The 27682-nt window shown below is 44.5% G+C and overlaps 1 protein-coding gene across 1 annotated transcript in view; it reads right to left on the bottom strand.

The window, feature by feature from the left end:
- The window catches only part of LOC124803217, a 163469-nt gene that overhangs the window by 57398 nt on the left and 78389 nt on the right, over positions 1 to 27682 (bottom strand). The window contains exon 2 of the mRNA XM_047264397.1: positions 15776 to 15853. Within this exon, the coding sequence (XP_047120353.1) occupies positions 15776 to 15848 (73 nt within the window). The 5' untranslated portion in view covers positions 15849 to 15853. The remainder of the gene's footprint in view (positions 1 to 15775; positions 15854 to 27682) is intronic.

Genomic DNA, 27682 nt, shown 5'->3' with positions numbered 1-27682 from the left:
GGAACCGCGGTGTTGGCCGTCGAATGGCGCTAGCTGCGCAGCATTTGTGCACCGCCGCCGTCAGTGTCAGCCAGTTTGCCGTGGCATACGGAGCTCCATCGCAGTCTTTAACACTGGTAGCTTGCCGCGACAGCGTGGACGTGAACCGTATGTGCAGTTGACGGACTTTGAGCGAGGGCGTATAGTGGGCATGCGGGAGGCCGGGTGGACGTACCGCCGAATTGCTCAACACGTGGGGCGTGAGGTCTCCACAGTACATCGATGTTGTCGCCAGTGGTCGGCGGAAGGTGCACGTGCCCGTCGACCTGGGACCGGACCGCAGCGACGCACGGATGCACGCCAAGACCGTAGGATCCTACGCAGTGCCGTAGGGGACCGCACCGCCATTTCCCAGCAAATTAGGGACACTGTTGCTCCTGGGGTATCGGCGAGGACCATTCGCAACCGTCTCCATGCAGCTGGGCTACGGTCCCGCACACCATTAGGCCGTCTTCCTCTCACGCCCCAACATCGTGCTGCCCGCCTCCGGTGGTGTCGCGACAGGCGTGAATGGAGGGACGAATGGAGACGTGTCATCTTCAGCGATGAGAGTCGCTTCTGCCTTGGTGCCAATGATGGTCGTATGCGTGTTTGGCGCCGTGCAGGTGAGCGCCACAATCAGGACTGCATACGACCGAGGCACACAGGGCCAACACCCGGCATCATGGTGTGGGGAGCGATCTCCTACACTGGCCGTACACCACTGGTGATCGTCGAGGGGACACTGAATAGTGCACGGTACATCCAAACCGTCATCGAACCCATCGTTCTATCATTCCTAGACCGGCAAGGGAATTTGCTGTTCCAACAGGACAATGCACGTCCGCATGTATCCCGTGCCACCCAACGTGCTCTAGAAGGTGTAAGTCAACTACCCTGGCCAGCAAGATCTCCGGATCTGTCCCCCATTGAGCATGTTTGGGACTGGATGAAGCGTCGTCTCACGCGGTCTGCACGTCCAGCACGAACGCTGGTCCAACTGAGGCGCCAGGTGGAAATGGCATGGCAAGCCGTTCCACAGGACTACATCCAGCATCTCTACGATCGTCTCCATGGGAGAATAGCAGCCTGCATTGCTGCAAAAGGTGGATATACACTGTACTAGTGCCGACATTGTGCATGCTCTGTTGCCTGTGTCTATGTGCCTGTGGTTCTGTCAGTGTGATCATGTGATGTATCTGACCCCAGGAATGTGCCAATAAAGTTTCCCCTTCCTGGGACAATGAATTCACGGTGTTCTTATTTCAATTTCCAGGAGTGTAGTTTTGGAGCTCTGAAGAAAGGCATTCGTGACCATCGATTTGTTTCGAACAAAAAGAAAAAATCCCGTGAAAGCAATGGCTGTGATGTCTCACAGTGGAAATAATTAATAACAGTTATAGTGATTGCATTTGTAAGAATAACGGTTTACTTACTTTTCTCCATCTGTCTCGTTTTCATTACACTGCCCCTTATAGATAATTGCTCAGTTATGTTGGACCCACACCAAATAGGACTTACAGGGCATACTGAACGTATAGAAGCAAGGGCAACACAAATGGTTCAAATGATTCAAATGGCTCTGAGCACTATGGGACTTAACTGCTGAGGTCATCAATCCCCTAGAACTTAGAACTACTTAAACCTAACTAACCTAAGGACATCACACACATCCATGCCCGAGGCAGGATTCGAACCTGCGACCGTAGTGGTCGTGTGGCTCCAGACTGTAGCGCCTAGAACCGCTCGGCCACTCCGGCCGGCTGGCACAAATGATAACAGCTATGTCTGACCTACAGGAAAGCATCACGAAGATTCTGAGGAAACTGAACTGATAGGTACTTAACACATACAATAAAAAAAAGCTTTAAATGATGTACCTAGGAATCCAATGTAACCCACCTACATAATGCTCTCATAGATATGACGAGGACAAGATTAGACTAATTACAGTGCGCTCAGTGGTCTTTAAACAATCATTCTTCCCTCGCTCTCTATACGCATACCATTTCACTGTGTAAGGTGTCATACAAATAACACACCTTACACTGAATTCCTGAAACAACTCTGGTGCACTCGATACGTCGCACGACATAGTCATACAACATAGTTATGCGAATTTGAATGAATGTTATTAAAATGTTGATGTAATAAATAAGCCAGCATTTCGTGAATATAAACCACATTCACTCGCACTAGTAATTGCACACAAGTAATTTCCCCGATCCGAGCTACGAGACGCAGTTCTGAGGGAAAGAGAATTTTACGACAGCAATGCCGTCCCATATAGACCGACACCTTTCGCAACGAAGCATCTAGCGGACGCAATGAGACGCCTGCCGCCACTGCGTAGGCTGTTGGCAAAAGCTGCCCCTTGTCCCCACTTTTAACGACGACTATTCGGAACGCCTTTCTACAGGAGCACGGTGGGAGATGACAGATAAAACGTCCGGAGATAAAACGTTCAGAGAAACCCAACTCAAAACATAGGTGACTCATTGTAGCCACCTGCATTAAAAACTCGTATGAATGAAAAAGCTGTTTATCTCAGTATTACATAGCAAAAGTTAAACTTTGTCCTACGGAAGAAACGATGCCTGTGATAGGCTACAAAACCTTTAGTGGTTGGAGTCATAACAAAGTACGAATGCTTTGATTGGCAGAAAGAAACATGTGGCCACCAGCCACCAGTCAAATTACAGACATAGTAAATGGTTCTTCTCTTGCGGAAATTGTCAAGTGTTTGAGTAAGGCGACTAGCGCCGTGCTGAGACGATTGCGAGAGTCATTATGGGAACAATTGTTCACGTGCTCATCTTAACTCGTAAGGAGTTAAACTACAAAGTCTCTTAGTATGGAGAACCGCACCGAGCACTGACAGCCAATGCTTGCGAGCGATTTGAGGGCAACGAAGTACGCGCTATTCCAGCCAAATAGCGTGCACCATGCCAATAACTAGGAGTCTATGCTTCACGGAAGACGAAGGAAATGTATCCGACTGGTGTCTAACAGTCGAGAGAGATTTAGAATAGATTCTCAGGTTCACAGCTCGTGCCGACAGCCGCCACTGCTTCCACCGACGCAAGGTAAACACACGCACCCCGCGCCACGCCAGCAAGTGATATTCAATAATTGACACTGAACTCCTTTTTTTTTCATTCAACCATGAGCTGTAGTTAAACATATTCACGATTGTCGGGGTTAAATGAAGCGGAAACGCGAGATGTCTGATCTGACGAAAAGGATTGATCAGCCACTGTAGAGTTATGAATTGTTTAAATTGTGTACTTCTTCTTGATTGCTCTTTACCAACCCACATTCAATTTTGGGTATTTTAATTGTGCATTTTAGCGTAATTAATATCTATGGCACCAATTGTATTAATTTTTTTGGATTTTTATCTACTCCAAACATGGTCATCAACCAGCTTACCATTAAAGAACCTTATAATAGTTAGGAATTTCGCTTCACAGTTGTGAACACCAAGTATCTATATTTTACCATCCTGTACGTAATTTAGCTAACATTACTACGTCATGAAGTAATACTTAGAGTAAAAGTATAGTTACTCCTGGACCTATACACTAATTTCTGTTAGTGATAACGTTTTCTTTACAGGGAGTGTAGTGGAACCGACTTTAAGATCATTGTCTGTTTACATCACTGTCCATACTGCTGCACACTTCTGATCTCTGCATGTGTGAGATGGTGTCTTCCTACCTCGTAGGCTGTAGGCTCAATACGAAATTCCTAAAACACTCACAGAGCGTCCTTGCGCAACTGTGGTAGAAAGATAGATCATGGCCAGTCTCACACCTGTTAGAACCGTCTACATCTACATCTGTACTCTCCAAACCACTGTGAAGTAGACTGCAGAGGATACTTGCAACTTTCGGGTACGGTTTTTGTCTGGGAGCAGTATATCTTCTGCGCTTATTGTGGGATGAGCTGTTCTCTTCATTATAACAGCCAATTTTTCTTTCATCCATTTCCATATCGTCTGTGATTTATAAGTCTGTGCTTTTTGTGTCTTAGAAGTTTCAATAAGGACATATTGGTTAAAGAGTAGTAAATTGTAAGTCCTCTTTCGAAGAATTTGCTATTTATTGCGATCTTCCTACGCACTGCTTCGTTGCACATCGTTGCATTTTACATTGGATCTGCTGTTACACTGTAATTCCACAATTTTATATTTGTAACGTTTCGTTTGATGATTTCGTGGATAAGACTGTGTTGAATGGAGCTAGCTACCCAGGTACGACTTACGAACCACTGTCAACGCCCCAATACAGTATCTCTCTTTCCACCCGATACACAGTTTTAACCTGTCAGATAATTTCAAAAAACACACACAGAGCAGTGCAGAGAAAAGATTCATTCTGGAAAACACATCTAGGATGTGGCTACTTCCATGTAAAATTTTTTTCTTTCAGTAGTGGCTGACAGTATGCAAGAGAGCTCTGTGAAGTTTGGAAGGTAGGAGGGAGGTAGTGATTGAACTGAGGATGTGAAGGTCTCAGTCGCTAAGAGCATTCTACCTCTACATCTACGTACATACTCAGCAGGCCACTGTTCGGTGCATGGCGGAGAACACCCCCCCCCCCCCCCCTATTCATTTCCTTTACCCTTCGACTCGCAGACAGAACGAGGAAAATAAGACAGTCTATATGCCTCCGTGCGAATTATAATTTCTCTTATTTTACGTTCTTGGTCCTTACGCGAAATGTACGTTGGCGGCAGTAGAATCGTTCTGCAGTCAGCTTGAAATGCCGTTTCTGTAAATCTTCTCAACATTGTTTCACAAAAAGAACGTTGTCTCCCCTACTGGGGTGCCCACTTGAGTTGACGAAGCTACTCCGTAATACTTGCGGGCTGATCGAACCTACAGGTAACAAATCTAGCGGCTCGCCTCTGAATTGCTTCGATGTCTTCTTTAACCGCTTTGACGATACGAAAAAGTATTCCATCTAGGCCCGGCGACTTATTTTTTTTTTTTTTTGTCAGTTCGTTCATTTACTTGTGTTGGACGCGAATACCCATTACCTGAGATAGACAATGTTCTGGGCCCGAGTCCCAGCCCGAATCACAGTTTAATTTGTCAGAAAATTTTGGTACCAAATCACTTTCGAATTGCCGGTGATCACAGGCTCGTGATATGGAGATATAGAATAGCAAGCAACAATCAACAGGAATGAAGTCAGAAATGAAGATTATTATTTTTCTTCTCTAGGCTTTTTACGTCTAGGCTAAGATAAGACTGTCCTTATCTCATCAGGTCATCTTCAGTCTGCCTGCATTGATCTTCTCCTAAATAGTTATAATTTAAAGATTGCGTTAGGTTCCTGATATACAAAATTCGAAAAACACTTCTCTTTCACTATTGTTTGTTGTAAATTTCACACCTAATTCTGCTCTTATGTATTTGTTTTCGATTTGACCCTCTCTACTACAATCTTTTACACATCTGTTCCTCGCAACTTGATCGTCCGCGTAAATAAGGCGTCTGGATATTACTGGCTTTCTTATACCAATCGCAAAGACATCTCTCCACACATTATCAAGTCACATATAGGCATACATGAGCAGAAGTTGGATAGTGATTGAGACATACTGCATCCATGCATTAAGACACTGAATCTATTGGATCAAGTATCTTGAACAATTTTTTGCCTACATTATCTCCCATAACATCTTCCTGTTAAATTGTTCTCCCTGTCATGATCATCTATAAAGCCTATGTGTATTTTTATATATTTTCTAATTATCTGTACCATTGCGAATAACACTGGAGGATATCTTTTACAGAATGGTACACTGAAGAGCCAAAGAAACTGGTACTCCTCTCTAATATCGTATAGGGCCCCCGCGATCACGCGTAAGTGTCGCTGCACAACGTGGTATGGACTTGACTAATGTCTGAAGTAGTGCTGGAGGGAATTGACGCCATGAATCCTGCAGGGCCGTCCATAATTCCGAAAGAGTTCGACGGGGTGCCGATCTCTTCTGAACAGCACGTTGCAAGGTATCTCATTTATGCTCAATAATGTTCATCGCTGGGGAGTTTGGTGGTTCAGCGGACGTATTTAAACTCAGAAGAGTGGTCCTGGAGTCACTCTGTAGTAATTCTGGATGTGTTGGGTGTCGTATTGTCCTACCGGCATTGCTTACTTGCGTGTCACCTATCACAGTCGTATCTAGACGTATCAGGGTCCCATATCACTCCAACTGTACACGCCCCACACCATTACAGAACCTCCTCCGGCTTGAACAGTCCTCTGCTGACTTGCAGGGTCCATGGATTCATGAGGATTTCTCCATACCCGTACATGCCCATCCACTCGATACAATTTGAAAGGAGACTCGTTCGACCAGGCGAGACGTTTCCAGTCATCAACAGTCCAACGTAGGTGTTGGTGGGCCCAGGAGAGGCCTGAAGCTTTGTGTCGTGCAGTCATCAAGGACACACGAGTAGGCCTTCGACTGCGAAAGCCCATACCGATGATATTTCATTGAATGGTTCGGACGCTGACACTTGTTGATGGCCCAGCATTATAATCTGCAGTAATTTGCGGAAGGGTAGCACTTCTGTTACGCTGAACGATTCTCATCTGACGTCGTTGGTCCCGTTCTTGCAGGATCTTTTTCCGGCCGCAGCAGTGTCGGAGATTTGATGTTTTATCGGATTCCTGATATTCACGATACACTCGTCAAATGGACGTACGGGAAAATCCCCACTTCATCGCTACCTCGGAGATGCTCTGCCTCATCGCTCAGGCGCCGACTATAACGCCATGTTCATACTCACTTAAATCTTGATAACATGCCATTGCAGCAGCAGTAACCGATCTAACAACTGCGCCAGACACTTGTTGTCTTACGAGTATATAGGCATTGTCGACGGCAGCCTGTTTACATATCTCTGTATTTGAATGTGCATACCTAAACCAGTTTCTTTGGTTCGTCAGAGTATTTATTCCTCAGTCCAAATAGCGTTAGAAATATTCTGGAGCCTTTTATTTATAATTTTACCATACTTTTGCAAGGTGAATTTAATAAATATTTGTGTATGTCTTATGTTAGTTTATTTGTCTCTTTTTTGGAACGAAAGACGGCTTTGGGTGTGTCCTATTTAGCAGGTACTTCATGATTTCGCCAGGATGTGTCGAAAATGCCCAAATTTTAAGTTTTAAGAGTTGATCTCCTTACTAGGAAGGTTTATTGGGCGTTACACATGACAATAACAGTAACACTTAAGAAAAATCAGGATACTTCCAAAGAAGTCCTTGACATCGAAAAAGTTAAGCAAGGTAAAGTAGCGTAAACCGTTTGGTAAACTAAAAAATACGCAACAGGGAAAGAAAGGTAACATGTGTTATGCCTAAGAATTAAGAGGGAAGAATTGGAACGTGATTAAAGAAAGAAGCGCTCGAATTAAAAAAATTATGTATGGCTGGGATGCAGTCTTTCTCCTCTTCCGACGTTAATGAAAAAGTATAAGGTAACAGATACATGTATACGTGGCAGATACCGCAGCCGAAATAACTACGTATTTGACGCCAAGGAACCTCTCTTTAACCTGTTGTGTTGTTAAATAGTGACTTGAAGATGGTCACTTGGCTGTAACTGTCTGTGAATAAAACATACATTATAATTGTTTTTGGTGCTTCCAGGAGGACATTTTTGAATATTCTTCTTTTCATTTATCTGGTGCTTATACACCTTTCATTGTAAGGTATCGCCAGCCAAACTTTTGTGGTAATTTTAACATTACTTAATTTATCTTGTTTTCTTACACCTTTGACATTTTGCCTATAAAAATCCCAACTCCATAATAATGAGTATTTATTAAAAAACGAGCGGTATTCCGGATGAAGTTAAACAACATATTCAGTTTCTCAGAAAATGTATATTGTAAACAGCCGAAAGCGACGGTTATTCAACAAAATACTTACGCAAAGTTAAAAGCGTTACAGATACAAAGAAATCAGAAAAAAGGAAATCTCAAATGGACAAAGCCATATATTACAAAGAAGGTCACATTTTCGTGCAAACGCTTATAGAATTATTATACGAGGACTGCTTTTTTAACTGTCCGATAAGTCGCCGAATTAAAACGACAGCGAAAATTCGATGATGCTTTGCGCATTTTCTCTAGTATGCCCATCTATAGGGGCACGTCCAGCTTTTCAGTTCTGAATGGACAGTGAGCACGAATAGCTGTCTAGAACAGTAGTCTACTGCCAAGTGGTAAGGGCATGCTGTCAACCACTTTATTCATGCTGAGGGATTCTGACTGATATCACGCAGCCCACATAACGTAGCTGTCATGCGTAAGAGCCAAATGCGGCAACGCTCCCAGGAAGTTTGAAGCTGGATGTACAGACGTTCATCACGCAAGCGGTCATGAAAGAAGTCGACTGCCTACTGATGATCTTGTTCAGCTAATGGATCAGGCGATTCGAGAAAATTATCTACTAAGGGCAATTAGGAATAATCGAAGAGGAATGTTGCCTTCAGACAACGTCTCCTTGATGAAAACACTTGGCTACACACTGCGGTTACAAAGAAGACACTCCTGCACCGTTTTCGACGGAAACTGTGTGATTACCTACCATACAGCCAAGCCTTGGCTCCCTCTGATTTTTAGGTCTTTGCCAACGTGAACCACTGGTTGAGGAAAGAGTAGAGAATTAGCGGAAATCACAGGCGGCTGCGTTTTACGAAGAGGGTACAGCGCTACGATAAATGCCTAAGTCGGAGTAGCGACTACGTAGACATTAGCTGGCAGGTGGAGCTAAATGTTTCAAAGAAAACTTTTTGGTATCCACTGTGGTTTCTATTTCTCGATCATCGGACCGTGATAAAATAGTAGCTCTTGTAGCATATGTTGAATGAAGCAAAACTATTCGAAACAGCCTTCGAGATAATGTGAGGTGACACAATAATAACTGTTAAGAGAATCAATTGAAAAAAAAGTGAAAAATGCGAAATAGAAACTTACGCATGCGTCGTATTTCATATGATAGGATGAGAGATAAGCTTGTATAAACACTCTATATTTATTTAAACATATGTATAGGTGATGCGATGGATGAAAAATATTTCAGAAACACTGCCAGAAGAGGTGTATTAAGCCATTGTGCGTATGAAGAGAGGAAAGGAGCTTGGAGATTACTGTGTTGCAATAACGGAGGCCACGTAATTCAAAAATAGCTGTCAAAATAATGTATAATAAGGAAGACGGCCCTCCAAAACTGGAATATTGTGATTGTTATACATCTTAAAGTGCGATTGCATTCACCATCATAAGGAACAGATTAAGGAGTGTACGGAGCAGAAAACGAGCCTTACAAAATCTAGGGGAATCGCAGAAGATAGAAATTTTAAATTATTCATCCTGACACTTTTTTTTCTCAAAAAGCACTGTATTTATGTTCGTTTGTTTTTGGTGCTATTACCCAATTGTCGGTCATTTTCTTTTCGTATTACTTAGCAGCACGCAAAATAAAAATCTGACCAAAAAACGCAATCTCAAACAGAAGAAAACAAAATTATGACAGCATATTAGCAGAAGTATCACAAATGAAAAACGTTATAATACTATCACGTTTACAAAAACAAGGCCAACAGTAAGCCGAACAGGCAGATGTCTGCTAGATTGTATAACAGAACCGATATGTGCGTAGGAAACAAAATGGAACTGTGCTTTGCTCAGAGCAGAAATCTCAACTATATTTATTAGTGTGTAGAGTATAATGTAAAGCTCGATGTATTATGAGTTTTGCGCACCAAGAATATTAAATGCACGAGTTATACAAGGGACAGTCACATGAAAATGAGGTAGACAGAAAAACTGTGATAAATACGAGGGTTATTCCAAAAGTAAGGTCCGATCGGTCGCGAAATGGAAACGACTATGAAAATCCGATAAAGCTTTGCACAGATGTGTTGGGTAGTGTCTCTAGTATAACCTCAGTTAGCATCACGTCGCTCTTCTCATTTCTGAGCTCGCAGTGAGTGCGTAAAGATGTCTAGAAAATAGTGTCTGCCGCCAAGTACGAGGGCCTGGTGAGAAATTTCGCCTGAAGCTATGCAGCCAACATTACATAACTGTCGTGCTGTTTCGTCTTCACGACAATTCTCAGCCGCATTCTGCAGGGGCAATGAAGATGCTCCTGCATCGTTTTCAAATGGAAATGTTAGATTACCCACAATACAGTCCGCAATTGTCTCCCCCTGAGTTTCATCTCTGGTCACATGAACCGCTGTCTTTGACGACAACATTTTGACACAGACAACGATGTGTAGGCCAGCGTGGAGAATTGGCGGAAAGCACTGGCGGCTGCCTTCTATGATGAGGCTACTGAAAAGTTGGTACAATGCTATGACAAAAGTCTAAGTCAGAACGGCGACTACGTAGAGAAGTAGCTGAAAGGTGTAGCTAATTGTTATAAGTAAAACATTTCTGATGTTCACTGTGGTTTCAATTTGGCAATCAATCGGACCTTACTTTTGGAATAACCCTCGTATATTAACAGTTAAGGCGATTACTTTTGAAATAAAGAACTGCATTTTTTTCATCTATCTCGTTTTCGTTTGACTGCCCATTATAGAACCGAAAAAGTTCGCATCACAAATGTGACTCATGAAAGGGCTGATGACATACCTACAGACAACGGTAACCTCAAACTACAAAAATTTCGCTGAAATGATAAACTCGTTGATACTCGCTTAAAGTGCAATGTAGGGCAGCAGATTAAGAGAAGTAAGGGCGCTAACTAACAACAGTCGTACACTCTTGACTTGACGTTTTCGCCTGTCTGGTTTTGCGATTGGTTGAATTCAAAGTTTCATTTTCACAATGGGGTCACTTCTCCTATGGAAGTTGTTGCCAAAACCAAGCAGTGCCATATTGCTCATTTACGAACATTCTACCGTAGTGTGTTTCTGTATTTTAACGACGGAAGCGGAAGACCTCACCTTTCTAAAAATTTAAAGGAATTACCCTGGCTGTCGCGATGTAATTAATCTGATACAGTATTAATCACCTTTTGGTGCTGCAGTTCTTCTTCTTATGTCCGTGCTTGCTATGAAAATATGCAAGTTCCTGATAAGCTGCACATGTTCGATTTATAAGAAGAACGATATTACACTAGCAAGTGGTGTGTTATGTCACATCTGTTCAAGAAACACTTGGCCTCACCTTCTTTGCTTGAAAGTCCGGTAATGAAGTAAAATAGTGTATTATGATGTTATCCACCGCTTTATGACGACCATTTTTTATTTATTTTTGTATTTTATTGGAAACCAGGCTACTCCGATACATTTCAACACTGTATGACTGATGTACGTATTGACTGTAACCCAAAGACGTCTTATAAGATTTACTTTATTTTATTGTTATTTTTATTCTGTCGACGGAGATTTGAACTTCGTTCCTCGCAAATGGGGTTGTTACTGTAGGGATCAAGTCTAAGCTGAACATCAGTAAGCGCAACTACATTCGGTTTCAACTACCCGAGATGAAATCAAGATGTAACCTCCATATACTGTTACTCCCAAGTTACCGATACTTAACTTCTTTAGGAACTAAAATCAGCGCTACTGAAAACCTCTACATCTGAATATCTAGTCCGCAAGCCACTATACGATGTGTGGTGGAGGGTACCTCTGGTACTTTTGTCGTTTTATTCTTTCTCTGTTCTATCCACGAATGGTGAGTCGGAGGAAATCTGTAAACTCTCTAATTTCACAGATTTTCTGATCAGCGTCATTTCGAGAGGTAATGTGAGCAGAAAGAAATGTGTTGCCTTTCTTACAAAGCACACCCCCAGGAATTTCAACATATCCCTGTCCGTGATACACAGCGCCTCCCCTGTAGCGTCTGCCACTGATGTTTGCTGAGCATCACCGTAACGCTGTCCGTCCCGGTAGCTGAGTGGTCAGCGCAACAGAATGTCAATCCTAAGGGCCTGGCTTCGATTCCCGGCTGGGTCGGAGATTTTCTCCGCTCAGGGACTGGGTGTTGTGTTGTCCTAAGCATCATCATTTCATCCCCATCCACGCGCAAGTCGCTGAAGTGGTGTCAAATCGAAGGAATTGCACCCGGCGAACGGTCTACCCGACGGGAGGCCTTAGTCACACGACACTTACAATTACCGTAACGCATTCTCATTGAGTCCCGTCACGTGACTAAACGTGCCGCTCCACGTTGGATCTCTTCTGTGTATCCTACTTGAATACTTCGTGTCTTTGCCAGACGGTTGCTCTAGAATCGATCGAACAAGTGTTGTGTAAACTACACTCCTGGAAATTGAAATAAGAACACCGTGAATTCATTGTCCCAGGAATGGGAAACTTTATTGACACATTCCTGGGGTCAGATACATCACATGATCACACTGACAGAACCACAGGCACATAGACACAGGCAACAGAGCATGCACAATGTCGGCACTAGTACAGTGTATATCCACCTTTCGCAGCAATGCAGGCTGCTATTCTCCCATGGAGACGATCGTAGAGATGCTGGATGTAGTCCTGTGGAACGGCTTGCTATGCCATTTCCACCTGGCGCCTCAGTTGAACCAGCGTTCGTGCTGGACGTGCAGACCGCGTGAGACGACGCTTCATCCAGTCCCAAACATGCTCAATGGGGGACAGATCCGGAGATCTTGCTGGCCAGGGTAGTTGACTTACACCTTCTAGAGCACGTTGGGTGGCACGGGATACATGCGGACGTGCATTGTCCTGTTGGAACAGCAAGTTCCCTTGCCGGTCTAGGAATGGTAGAACGATGGGTTCGATGACGGTTTGGATGTACCGTGCACTATTCAGTGTCCCCTCGACGATCACCAGTGGTGTACGGCCAGTGTAGGAGATCGCTCCCCACACCATGATGCCGGGTGTTGGCCCTGTGTGCCTCGGTCGTATGCAGTCCTGATTGTGGCGCTCACCTGCACGGCGCCAAACACGCATACGACCATCATTGGCACCAAGGCAGAAGCGACTCTCATCGCTGAAGACGATACGTCTCCATTCGTCCTCCATTCACGCCTGTCGCGACACCACTGGAGGCGGGCTGCACGATGTTGGGGCGTGAGCGGAAGACGGCCTAACGGTGTGCGGGACCGTAGCCCAGCTTCATGGAGACGGTTGCGAATGGTCCTCGCCGATACCCCAGGAGCAACAGTGTCCCTAATTTGCTGGAAAGTGGCGGTGCGGTCCCCTACGGCACTGCGTAGGATCCTACGGTCTTGGCGTGCATCCGTGCGTCGCTGCGGTCCGGTCCCAGGTCGACGGGCAATGCACCTTCCGCCGACCACTTGCGACAACATCGATGTACTGTGGAGACCTCACGCCCCACGTGTTGAGCAATTCGGCGGTACGTCCACCCGGCCTCCCGCATGCCTACTATACGCCCTCGCTCAAAGTCCGTCAACTGCACATACGGTTCACGTCCACGCTGTTGCGGCATGCTACCAGTGTTAAAGACTGCGATGGAGCTCCGTATGCCACGGCAAACTGGCTGACACTGACGGCGGCGGTGCACAAATGCTGCGCAGCTAGCGCCATTCGACGGCCAACACCGCGGTTCCTGGTGTGTCCGCTGTGCCGTGCGTGTGATCATTGCTTGTACAGCCCTCTCGCAGTGTCCGGAGCAAGTATGGTGGGTCTGACACACCGGTGTCAATGTGTTCTTTTTTCCATTTCCAGGAGTGTATATGTTTCGTGTATGACTTTTCATTTGCTTAAGATTCTTCCAACGAGCCTTAGTCTGGCAACTGCTTTTCCTACAATCAACTTCATGTGGTCATTCCACTTTAGGTCGCACCGGACGATTACCCTCAGATAGTTTACGGTTGTTACTGTTTCCAGTGTTCACCAACAGCGTATTCGAACAGAAGCGAATCTCTTCGCCTCTTTACGCACAGTAAGTCACATTTATTTACGTTCATGTCAACTTCGAATCCCTCGACCAATCATCGGTCCATCGCAGGACTTCTTGGATTTCGTTACAATCCTCTGGGGCTACCTCCTTCCTGTAGGCAAAAGAGCATCTTCTGCAAAAAGTCTCGTGGAGCTTTCGATGTTCTCCACTTGAACAGTAATGGCCTTTTAACACTCCCTTTGGGCAGTTCGGAAATCAGCTCTACAGCTGTCGCTTTCGTTGCCACTACAGTGTGAGAACTGCTACACTGCGCAACAAAATTGAAAGATCACGTTTTTGAAACCTCGTAATTGTCTCCCGTTCCGACGAGTAAGTTTGAAATTTGGCTAAAAGATGCCTACAGCCTTCCTCTGTAATGGCGCAAAAGCTTGGCGCCCTACGACGCCACCCTCGGAGTCGGCGACTGTTCAGACAGAAAGGCATCGACACACAAAAAAGTTAACTGTAAGGTGAGTTATTGACGTCATGTTGACATCAAATTTCACTAAAATTCTGTTAAACCCCACTTTGCACGTGTCACGTTGGGAAGGTAGTTACAACCCCTCTTACCTACATTTCGCCCTTTTTTTTGACGCCTCAGCGATAGGGTTAGAATCGCGACTACCAGCGTTGATATTACGCGATTTTCTTGTGTGGGGCCGAGGAGTACATTTCAGACACACTGTCGCTCAGAATCGACACGAAAAGGCCTTACAGGGTCGCATAAAATGCGTCAATGGAGCCACCCTTTCCCATGCCCCGTCGATTCCCACACATTTTGCGATCGAAACTGAAAGTTCGCAGTGTGATAGGCAACAGGACGACGTTCTTGACAATGTTCTACACTGCTGCCACCTCTGGGCGTTTCATCCCTACTCTAATGACATCGTGGGGCTGTAACCCGACTGAACAAGATCTGACCCCTTCGGAGCGTAGCGCGACAGCAATTTTGCTCTGCTGTACAGTTTGGAATTCAGTAGGGGCTTTTAAAAATCATTCGGCGAAATCTGAACACGATCCGAAGCAGTGAATGGTTCATGTGCTTTTTCATCCCTCCTTTTCCACGTCCTCCTATGGTATATTCATTGGGACTGAATCACTAAGACGTGTCTGAGTAATAATAAAGGATCACTTAAGCGCCCCCTTCGGTTCGACGACACCCTCAGTACCACCCATGCACGTTAATTGCACACGTAACACACGTACCTGTCAGAACCATCGACACACATACTACGTTGCGTCTGCTCTAGCGCCTGAAGGTAAGAAAACACCACCTGAGGGATGTCGTAGGAGTTTGGCTAACCCTCAGGCGCTAGATCAGCCATGAGGCTGAATGCTGTGTCGAAGATTCTGTGAGGTACATACGTAACGTGCTCATCTAAGATCCCGGGGTCCCAGGTTCGATTCCCGGCCGGGTTGGGGATTTTCTCTGCCCGGCGACTGAGTGTTCGTGTTGTCCTCATCGTTTCATCATCATTCGCGAAAGTGGCTAGACTGGGCTGTGTAAACATTGGGACTTTGTACGGACGCTAATGACCGCGCATTTGAGCGCCCCACAAACCAAACATCATCATCAACTAAGGTGCGTGGTTGGCGCCAAGGATGTTCAGATGTATGTTTTTCGTGATTTCTCTGACTAGTTGAAGGAAAATTTCGTGTTGTTTCCCTTGACCAACACATGACCGACTTTCCTCCGTATCCTTTTCCCAGCCAGAGCTCGTCCTCCGCCTCTGATGACCGCGCCGTCGACGGGACGTGAAATGCTGACTTTTCTTCCTTCTTGTGTGATGTGGTGTGACAATTATCGCTAATGTCAGCTGGACTCACCTTTAGTTTGAAGTAGGAAGAAAGCCAGGAGCGTCCACCGACAGCGGTACACGTGGGCGCGGCCTCTCGTCATGATTCCTGCAACACAGAGCGTCACTACTGTTAATTCCCCGGAAACATGTCATACTAGCGTGCTACACAGACACCAATGACTAGAAATTTGCAGTATTCTGATAATATGCAGACTGATGGTTGTGTTAAAGGAAAAAACAGCTAGTTTCTCAGTGTAGTGGCATGCTTACGACTAAAAAATAATGTGTTCATTGATATTAACACTAACCATGTCTCACGTGTACGTATAAACGATTCGTTCCACATAATTTCGTTAAAAGATGAGTTCAAATGATCTAGAGAACATGTAACTAACTAACTAACATCAAAAATGTTACTCATCGACGAAAAACACTATAGATGTAAAAATGAATTTTTCCACATAATGGCAAGAGGTGCAATTAAATAAGAACACTGCTGAACAAACACTGTTATTTCGTAGAAGTGCCATGACGCAGAAGATAATTCCATCAGATGGCAGTTGAGTAAAAATATATAAGATAAGCCAGCACTCTTGTCTTTAGGCCAACACAATAATAGACACTTCTAATGGTAAAACATGCAGAAATGAACATTTTGATTATTTTACATGTGTGTTACCTTTATTTTCAACTTATTATTCAGTTAAAATTTAAGCAATTTGAAGTGTCTGCCAGTCAATTTACGACTGTAAATGTCTATTTATGGTGCCTGCATATCATTTTAGATCGTTAGAAATCGCGTGGTACGAGTCTCTGACATTAATACTTAAACTGTTAGCTTTGAACCACTTGAAGGCCTGACCTGTTACCACCTGAGAAATGTCATGTAGGGTTGAGTTTAGGCAGTTAATTAGCATGTTCGCATCATCGACGATCACAATGGTTTTTGTACCAACCCTCAGAGTCATAGGAAGGTCATTTAGTGTAGGTTAACGATAACAATGGACCAAATATCAGTCCTTGTGGGGCACCATATGTCATATTACCCCATTCTTATGTTACTTTCATGCCTGTGACAGTCTTTCCATAGACCTCTACTTTCTAGTATGAGGGCCAGACCCCATTCATGCAATATGGATGCCATTAATGCCTCAACTCTTTAGTTTGCGAAGTAGAATTTTGTGGTCCACACAACCAAAGGCTTTGGCAATGGGGTAATTTTTTTGTTTGTTTAGCTATGCCATCACTTTACGAAATCAAAACTGAGAACCGGTTAACAAGTTCCGGTGAATTAAATGAATCAGTGGACTATCAAAGAACGCCTTGTCAAACACTTTTGTACAAAGACTGGAAGCAGTGAAACACATCTATGCTTCAAGGCCCCTTCTCTCCAGTCTTATTAACGGTTATTAATACAGCATATGGAAGTCAGTCAAGAAATACGTTCTACGTTATTACTTGATTAAAATGATAGCTTGATGGTAATCCTATCAAGTCCACACAAGATTTCAATTTTTTCTTAAGAACACCACCATAACAGAATTGCTACTTTCTAGTGGCATGGTGGATTTTTAATATTCCTGGTAGCTGTATTACTGAAATTAATCTGACTTGCTGTTCATGCAATGTCTCCACACGTCAATCCATTCCTTTATAATTTGGTTGTTTATTAGTGGGCGCAATGTTTCCTGTCGCTGTTAGGAAGAGAAACCTGAAGGATTTATTGGTAGCCGACTCCTTCTAATCCATTGATGTGTTTCTTAGTAGAACCAACTGAAGTGTATATGTTACTAATAATATCAAATAATACGAGTATTGGTACAATTGGGTTCTGTAAAAATTCAGTGCAGTAATGCGATAACTGTAAATAAGTGCTATAACATGAATTTTCTATTTGATGCATGGCTACAAAACACTAAACATTATCATATGTGCCTCATTGTACTAAACATTTACATTTTTTGTGACATTTATTATCTTGTAAATAAAAATACGTTTAAGATTTTCTTTTTACTTGTACCACATCCATAAGAACCATTTTACTTGGGATCTGTGAAGGTACATTAGCACATAAGGTTTTCTTTGTAAATATTTATAGTGTATTCTTGTTTTCTGACATGTTTTACATCTGCGACGATTGCCTCATTATGGATTCATCGTAACGAAACGTACGTCTAATTATTTAACTTTGAGCTGTTACTTGATACTATTCGCTTTGAATGTGGATTATGACATCCAGATTGGTGAAACACCCAACCTCTGTTCATTTTGATCATTTGACACTAGTTACCATGGCTGACGAACCGATCCACGAAAGGCGCTAACACCAATTTCGCACCTGTAATAAAACTGTGGCAACTGAAAAGGTTCCAGTTCCTCATTTGTTTTATATCTGACAGTGATTTACAGTCCGGGCAAAAGCCGAATATCGATGAAGACGTTCGGTCAGAGATCCTCCTGTGTAGTCATCGAGGACGCAGTCATCAGTCATAGGTATTCTGATACGCTGAATGCCACATGCGACGATTTTGTCGCATATGGCAAGCTCTTCATTTCAGTGTAGCAATTGCAATCTTTCTTTCTTGGCTCAGTCTTCTGACTGGTTTGATGCGGCCCGCCACGAATTCCTCTCCTGTGCTAACCTCTTCATCTCAGAGTAGCACTGGCAACCTACGTCCTCAATTATTTGCAGGACGTGTTCCAGTCTCTATCTTCCTCTACAGTGTTTGCCCTCTGCAGCTCCCTCTGGTGCCACGGAAGTCATGTCTTAACACATGTCCTGTCATCCTGTCCCTTCCCTTTATCAGTGTTTCCACGTATTCCTTCCCTCTGCTATTCTGCACAGAACCTCCTCATTCCTTACCTTATCAGTCCACCTAATTTTCAACATTCATCTGTAGCACCACATCTGAAATGCTTCGATTTTTTTCTGTTCCGGTTTTCCCAAAGTCCATGTTTCACTACCACACAATGCTGTACTCCAGACGTACATTCTCAGACATTTCTTCCTCAAATTAATGCCGATATTTGATATTAGTACACTTCTCTTGGCCATGAATGCCTTTTTTGCCATAGCTAGTCTGCTTTTGATGTCCTCCTTGCTCCGTCCGTCATTGGTTATTTTACTGCCTAGGTAGCAGAATTCCTTAACTTCATCGACTTCGTGACCATCAGACCTGATGTTAAGTTTCTCGCTGTTATCATTTCCAATACTTCTCATTATCTTCGTCTTTCTTCGATTTACTCTCAGTCCATACTGTGTACCCATTAGACTGTTCATTCCGTTCAGCAGACCATGGAATTCTTCTTCACTTGCAACCTACATCCTCAATTGTTTGTTGGGTGTATTCCAATGTGCGTCTTCCCGTACAGTTACTACTCTCCACAGCTCCCTCTAGTACCTAATTAGTAAAAGATTCTTCCTTCTCTTTTTATAGTTGGTGTCTCCCAGATATTACTCTCCTCGCTGATTCTGCGGAGAACCTCCTCATGTCTTACTATTCCACGTAATTTTCAACATCCTTCTATAGGACCTCATCTTAAATGCTTCGATTCTGTTCTAGTCCAAGAGCCACTTCTATACAAAGCTTGCTCCAGACGAACATCCTCGGAAATTTATTCGTCAAATGATGGCCGATGTTTGAGAGAGGATTGCACTCTTCGCCTATGGTAGTCTGCTTCCGATATCTCCCTTGCTTCGCACATCAAACAGTATTTTGTTCCTATGTAACAGAATTCCTTCATTTCGTGTATGTAGTCCTCAGTTTTAACGTTGAGTTTATCACTAATCTCATTTCTGCTACTCTTCATTACCATCGCCTTTCTTAGGTTAACAGTACCCCAGTCCATATTTAAACACATTAATCCAATCTACATGTCCTGTAATTCCTCCTCCATTTCATTAAGGACAGCAATGTCACAAGCGAATCTTAGCGTTAATATTCATCCACTCTGAATTTTACACCAGCATCTGTACTTCGCAGGACACCTTACGGTGCGTGGCGGAGGGCACTTTTTGCACCAATGTCACTTCCCCCTTTTCCTATTCCAGGCGCGTATGATTCGCTCGAAGGACGATTGGTGGTAAGCCACCATGTGTGCTCGAACCTCTCTGATCCGAGAACTCCGTTCCTGACCCGTCATTATTATGGTTCCATCTTGTTTACTGTACATGTGCTATACTGACCATCTTTCCCAACAGCTTATACCCGTTTTCCTGATAATTTCTAACACGATGCACTATCTGACGCTATATCGCTATTTATCAGTCACTCTCTTGTTTAATCTACGAGATTTTTGTCTTTGTAGCATTCGATTGTTTTTAGCATTTCTCGATTTAGACCACTCTTTAGCCTCTATTTATCAGTTTTTAGAAATACCTGCAATCTACTCTTGCCTTCATTTGTGTCGTGACCAACCGCACGGAACTGATTTCCATTCCGCTGGTAATACGGGTCACCATCTGCTTTTACCCGCGGCCGACTAGGGCAGAAAATTTTGTTTTCTTTAGACACAGCGTTCCAGATCTATACGGTCACAATTATATAGGTGGCAGATGACCCCGAATACTCTCAGAACGCGAACCAATGGATTGAAACGAACAGACAACTTACACCGTTTATCAGCCACTTAAATTAATAGAAAGTGTTCAAAGTGACGCCGGTCCCGGTGCGGTTCTAGGCGCTTCAGTCCGGAACCACGCGGCTGCTAAGGTCGCAGGTTCAAATCCGGCCTCGGGCATGGATGTGTGTGATGTCCTTAGGTTAGTTAGGTTTAAGTAGCTCTAAGTTTAGGGGACTGATGACCTCAGATGTTAAGTCCCATTGTGCTTAGAGCCATTTGAACCATTCAAAGTGACGACCTTCATTCACAATACATTCAGTACAGAACCCTACAATATTTTTGTGAGCAGTTTCATACAGCTCTGTTGTACAGCTAGGACACGACTAAGCAGTTCCTCTTCAATTTCTTCTTGGGTTGCATGCGTCGACAATTTCGCACGGGAGTGAATTGGATTTTGTCTGTGTACCGTATTAATCCTTCCTGGTAAGGAAGCAATAGTCAGCAATCAATAGAAAAAAGGGTAGTTACCTCGTGGGTGAATTAAATTGCCGAGGAACCTTCCCGGTAGATTAAAACCGTATGTCGGATCAGAACCCGGACTCTAGCTTTCAGTGGGGTACGTTCCTAGCGATTGGGCTACACAACTCACGGCCCCCCCTCCCCCCCCCCCCCCCCTTCACCACCACGCCTTCCATCGCCGACGCCCCCCTCCCCTGCCTCCCCCCCCCATGCCCCTCCACCACGTCACTACATCTCTCGTAGTTTACAAACATCAAAGAAGCTCTCCTACATGTCTTGCTACACTAACGCTCCCGGAAGAAAGGAAATTACGGAGAATTGGCGTAGACAAGTCTCGTTGATCGTATCCAGAATGAATTTTCACTCTGCAGTGAAGTGCAACGTTCGTGTGATTTCCTGTCATATTGAGCCTCGCGGGGTAGCTGTGCGGTCTCAGGCGTCTTGCCACGGTTCGGGCGGCTCCCCCCCGTCAGAGGTTCGAGTCCTCCCTCGGGCATGGGAGTGTGTGTTGTCCTTAGCATAAGTTTAAGCTAGGTTAAGTAGTGTGTAAGCCTAGGGACCGATGACCTCAGCAGTTTGGTCCTACAGGAACTTACCACAAATTACCAATGTCACATTGATACTGTATGTCATAGCACTGCCGAGTGATTTTCTGAAGACTGTTCCGAGGAATTTCAGCTTTACTGACAACTATGTTTTATCTGGCTGAATTGAACTACGCTATGTACATCCTAAGGACATTGTAATAACAAGTGCCTTTACAAGCCTGACTGTCCAGGGCGAACATTAATGAAACCGGCACACTGCAGGGACGGGTTTCTGACTGGAAATGGAGGAAAAAATGTCCTATGAACGAGTGTCGGGAAAATCAGCGTTTCCACGGTAGACGGCGCCGACCAATAAAAGTTCCTCTGACTATTTATGTCAGGAATAATCCGAGATGGTGTTTGTGTGCGGCCGAACAAATGGAAACGGTCGAGAGGCAGCACGATTACACCAAAACAAGTACCCTCGCAGACACCGACCACATCACACATTATTTCTAGCCTTTTTTGGGCGTTTGTGTAATCATGGGTCCTTTCAGGCAGATGAAGGTGCAGAGAGGCAGTGGAATGTGAGTACTATAGATTTGGAGGACCAGGTTCTACAGGATGCTGAGGCAAACCGTAGTACAAGCTCCAAGCAAGTAGCGAATGCACGATTTTACTGCATGACAACCGCTACTGTCCCTCACCCACAACGAGTACAAGGAAAATCAGCAGCGCCACTTTGAGGATGCAAATCGGGTTTGCATTACGCAGACGCTGCGGTCGTCGTGAGCATTAGTTATCATTGAGACTGGACGTGGTGAGTTGATGTTAGTCAAGAATGCCTTTAAAGCGACAAAGATGCCACTATCAACTCCTCACTGATTTTGAATAGGTCATGTAATAGCGCTACGAAAAGTTGGATGTTCCTTCTGCGATACTTCAGAAAGACTTGGCAGGAACGTAGCCACTGTACATGACTGCTGACAGCGGTGGCCACGAGAATGTACGGTCCCAAGAAGACCGGGCTTCGTACGGTCTCCTAATACACCGAGAGGGGAGACCATCGTGTTCGGCGTATGGTTCAAATGGCTCTGAGCACTATGGGACTCAACTGCTGTGGTCATCAGTCCCCTAGAACTTAGAACTACTTAAACCTAACTAACCTAAGGACATCACACACACCCATGCCCGAGGCAGGATTCGAACCTGCGACCGTAGCAGCAGCGTGGTTCCGGACTGGAGCGACTAGAACCGCACGGCCACCGCGGCCGGCTTCGGCGTATGGCTCTGGCGTATCATACTGCATCTACAGCAGCAACTGGAGCACCAGTTGGCGCCAGAATGACACAGCCGTTACAAATTGGTTACTTCAAGGACAGCTCCGATCCAAACGCCAAATAGCGTTCATTCCAAGTACCCCGACATTTAAGACTTCAGTGGGGTCAAGCGAGAGATCATTAGAGGACAGCGTGGACGTCTGTCGTGTTCTCTCATGAAAGCTTGTTCTGCCTCGGTGCAAGCGATGGTCGTATGTAGATCAAAAACATGCAGGCTGGGGCCTTGCAAACAACCTGTCCACGTGCTAGACACACTGCACCTACACCTGGTGCTATGGTCTGGGGTGCAATTTCGTATGATAGCAGAAGCACTGTCGTGGTTGTCTCGCGCATCCTGACTGCAGAATTGAATGTCAATCTGTTGGTGTGACCTGTTTAGCTTCCATTGACGAACAACATTCCAGGGGGTGTTTTATAACAGGATAAAGCTCGCCTACATACCGCTGTTGCATCTCAATATGCTCTACAGAGTGTCGAAACGTTGCTTTCGCCTGCTCGATCACCAGATCAGTCACCAATTGAGCACATACGGGACACCATCGGACGACAAATCCAGCGTCATCCACAAGCAGCATTAACCGGCCCTGTATTGGCCGACCAAGTGGAACAGGCATGGAACTCCATTTCACAAACTGACATCCGGCACCTGTACCAACAACGCATGCACATTTGCACGCTTGCATTCAACATCCTGGCGGTTACACCGATTATTAATGTATCAGCATTTCGTATTTGCAATAGCTTATCTCGCGCATACATTAAACTGTGATCTTGCAATGTTAATCACTTAAATATGTTACCTAGAAAAATGTATTCCCGAAATTCCATTAGCCTGCATTAATTAGTTTGTGGTAGTCTCATAAAACTGCCTTAAGAAAATTTAGTTTACTCACAGACATTTCAATTTTAAAGATTGTAGCTGCCCTTCTCACTAAAATATGCGGCCCCTGACGAACTAAATGGAGCACTCAGAAGACGTGGTCGATATCAAACTAACTTCCTACACGTACACATCATCAGCAGATATGAAAATGATTAGAGTAACAATTCTCTGTGCCAGGTATAACAGTCGCCACAGTCAGTGTTGTTCCTGTTTGGCGTTGTTACCAGGCCTGATAGGTAATGTAATGAGCGTGAACAGCGTCAGATGTTAAGTGACTACTATATGCTAAAGAATTATGGTGTTGTTGGAAAAGGAAAATCTCCTCTATAAAAATCAACATGAATTCTGCAAAGACAGATCCTGCGAAACTTAGCTCGCTCTGTACCTCCAGGAGAGCCACAGCGCCATAGATAGTGGCGCTCAGGCTGACACCATGTTCCTTGACCTCAGGTTGACGCCTTGTTCCTTGACTTCACGAATGCATTTGACACGGTCCCGCACTGCAGTTTAGTGGAAAAAATACGAGCTTATCGAGTATCGGAGCAGATTTGCGACTGGATTCAAGACTTCCTTGCATACAGAACTCAACATGTCGCTCCTAACGGAACAAAATCGACAGATGTAATGGTAATTTCCGAATTACCTCAGAGAAGTGTGATAGGACCGTTACTGTTTATAATATATATAAATGATCTAGAAGAAAGCGTCGGATGCGCTCTAAGGCTCTTCGCAGATGATGGGCTTGTCTGTAACAAAGTAGCAACATCAGAAGATTTTTACGATATGCAGAATGACCTCAAGAGAATTGATGAATGGTGCAGGCGCTGTTAGCTGACCCTGACAGTAAATAAATGTAACATATTGTGCATACATAGGAAGAGAAATCCGCTACCGTTTAGCTACACTACTGATGATAAACCACTGGAAATAGTATATGCCGCATTATATCTAGGAGTAACTATACAGAGCGATCTTAGGTGAAGTGACCACATAAAATAAATGGTGGGGAAAGTAGATGCCAAACTCAGATTCACGAAGGAAGTGGCTTAAAAGGCGCTTGTTCGACCTATTCTTGAGTAGTGTTCATCTATCTGGGATCCCTATCATATAGGACTGATAGAAGAGATAGAGAAGATCCAACGAAGAGCGGCGTTACAAGACAGGCGGTGTGCATGACGGAGAGATTTACTATTGACATTTCGAGAGAGCACTTCCCGGGAAGAGTCGGACCACATAGAACTTTCCCCCACATACGTCTCGCGTAATGACTACGAGGAGAAAATTCGACAAATTAGAACCAACAAAGAGGTTTACCGACAATCATTATTTTCACGCTCTACACGCGATTGGAACAGGGTTGGGGGCTCAGTTATTGGTACAAAAAGAACCCTCCGCCCCGCGTGCATGAAGTTGCCGCGGAATCGAGTCTTTGAAATTGGCCTCATTGTCGGTCTCCATTTGGCCTGCTGGTCGTATAGTGCAATGTCCCGATTTGTGAGGCATTCGGATGTGACAGTGGCCCGATGCTGAACTATATCGGAAAGCGACATCACACAAATTCATCGCAAGGTTCCGGTCGACGACGTCAGGACAGCGGAACGGAAGATCAGTGATTTGTGCACGAAGCATATCGTAACCGCTAACAACTGAGCCTGCCAGCCGAGAATAACTAATGTTCTCCATGCAACATTCTTTGTCTTCCCGCACCACGGATCAGAGACTAGCAACAGCTGCCGTTGGCACCACATCACTAACTACTGAGTACAGTGTAACTAACCTGTTAGTACGGGTTATTACGTTATTATTGGGAATGTAAATACTTATTGCTTGTGAAGTTCGCTTGAGAAGATTAGGGTCGCCACCGACTCTAACCATACAACTAATCGAAGGTTTGGTCGAGTCGGAAAATAAATTAATTTGATCACAGACCAAAAACTCACAAAAATGCATACGTTGTGATGTCGCTCATAGCGGATACAATGTAATTAATAGTATTGCCCGCGCACTGTTCACGACAATCAAACATTTAAAATAAAATAGAAAATGCATGAGCACTGCATAAGATCAGCTCCCAGAACACACCTGAAAATAAGACTTAATCTAAAGCACTTGTTTTAAAATAAGAAAGGAAACTAATCACTGGACCTGTGCGTAAGGAAACGCGTTGGATGTGCTAACGGGAAAGCTATGAGTTGAGTGGCTTAGGCTGAAAAACGTAACCTCGGAACACAAGAGAAAATTGTGGATAAAATCATTTATTCCTAAGACATTAAGGTAAAGCATCGATACATTCACCGTTATAATCTACTACTAAAATCATTGGTGTGATTCATTCATACCACTGCTGTTGCGTGATCCCAATAACTCGTAAAGCGGTACACGTTTCGCAGTACACCCGTGTGCCCACGTGGTTTGTGGAGACGCACTTCGTAGGTATTGTGTCCAAGTTGTAACAATATCACATCACACATTCATGAGCGGTTAAAGTTCTTTAAAACAAGCATGAGACCGGACAGTTAGTGATGACGGTAGTCCAACAAAACTTTAATGTTCAACCACGTAGTCGGCTCCCCACGGACGAAAGATAACATTAAGCAAGGAAAATTTACGAAAAGGCAAAGCTATTAATATTTAGAAAAATGAAAGCTTATACAGGCACAGCTGAAGGCAAACAGACATTCATACAGCAGCGAGTGCTCGCTTCTTATCGACACCTTTGTGTGGCGCTCTTCCGGTGGATCCAAGTCTGCTATAGAAATTTACTAAGTGAAACATCTGCCAAAGTTTTGCATTCCTTGCTGCGACAAGGCAAAGCAATCTTTCAGAGTTGAAAAGCGAGACCAAAAGCTAACAGCTCTCCCCTCGCCAAGTAACAACGCGCCACCCGGTCAGTCTAACTCACCCTTCTTCGACTGGAGCACAGCTGTGGACGCTTCCCGTACCGGCGGCAGACTGCCCTCCCGCTTCTTCTCCAGCCTCTTCCACGCTCCGCGTGGCCCGGAAAACCCAAAGATGCCATTTCCGCCACCAACCTAACGCAGGTGGATTTCTCACAAGTAGCGAAAACCTCTTTGCCTACTTGACCACTACGCAAGTTGGCTATTCTGTACAACTGCTGCTGAATCTGTACGACTATCGCAGACTTTCTGCAGCAGACTACGCCACCGTCTAGCAACGTGACACACAACCACATTCATTCAATCACGCCACTATGAGAGTAAAGAGAAAAGAGAAACAAGGAAAAGAAAGAGAAATGGCAATGAAAATGGGCTACCGGACTAATGAAAGGTGGCTACAGGACCCTTTCAACAGAATGGCGTCGCATTGTGCTCAGCTGTGAATCGCGGCTCTGCAGTACCCCAGATTACCAACCCCGGAGAGCGTGGGTGGCGCCTACCTGGGCAGCGGTGTTGCTCTTCTAATATTTTGGAGGGGCACAACGGTCTTATTCCTGGCGTCACTGTTTGCGGAGCAATCCGATATCACTTCAGGTCACGACTGGTAGTCACGACTGGTAGTGACTGAGGTACCTCTGATGACACAAAGGTACGTCTTCGGAGACATGCTGCGTCCTTATGTGTTACATCTCATGTGACAGTATCGCGGCGTAGTTTTCCAGCAGGACAATGCTCGTCCACATATGGCATGTGTCTCTACGAGTTGACTAAGTGACGTTAAGGTAATCCCGTGAGCAGCAAAAGATCTAGATCTTTCCCTGCAGCTCCAGCATCCAAGATACAAGGGACTAGTTATAAAAGTCGACGACCAGCAGGTCTCCAGCGTCATTCTGATGAGAAGGCTCAAACTGCCTAGTTCTTTGTAAACTTGACTCGTTTTGTAACCACCGAAATAACATCGCATACCCTCCCAATCCTTCAAGTTTCGTTTCGTTTTCTCCTCCTCTTCTGGGTGCTTCACTTGATTGGTCAGACAATGCGTGCCTGCTTTGGAGTGGTGACCGTCCTGTTACCTTGCAATAGCTAGTAACAACTTTGGACCTAAAACGGATTTTTCAACCGCATTTCTTCGGACATACATTCTTAGAAATTTCTGTCTCAAATTAAGGGCTGTAGTCGACACTAGTAGAGTTATTTTGGCCAGTA

The sequence above is a fragment of the Schistocerca piceifrons genome, chromosome 6 (genome assembly GCF_021461385.2).
Source record: "Schistocerca piceifrons isolate TAMUIC-IGC-003096 chromosome 6, iqSchPice1.1, whole genome shotgun sequence".
Classification (NCBI taxonomy): domain Eukaryota; kingdom Metazoa; phylum Arthropoda; class Insecta; order Orthoptera; family Acrididae; genus Schistocerca; species Schistocerca piceifrons.
Note: the sequence above shows the minus strand (reverse complement) of the source record. Positions and strands in the feature narration are given on the sequence as shown.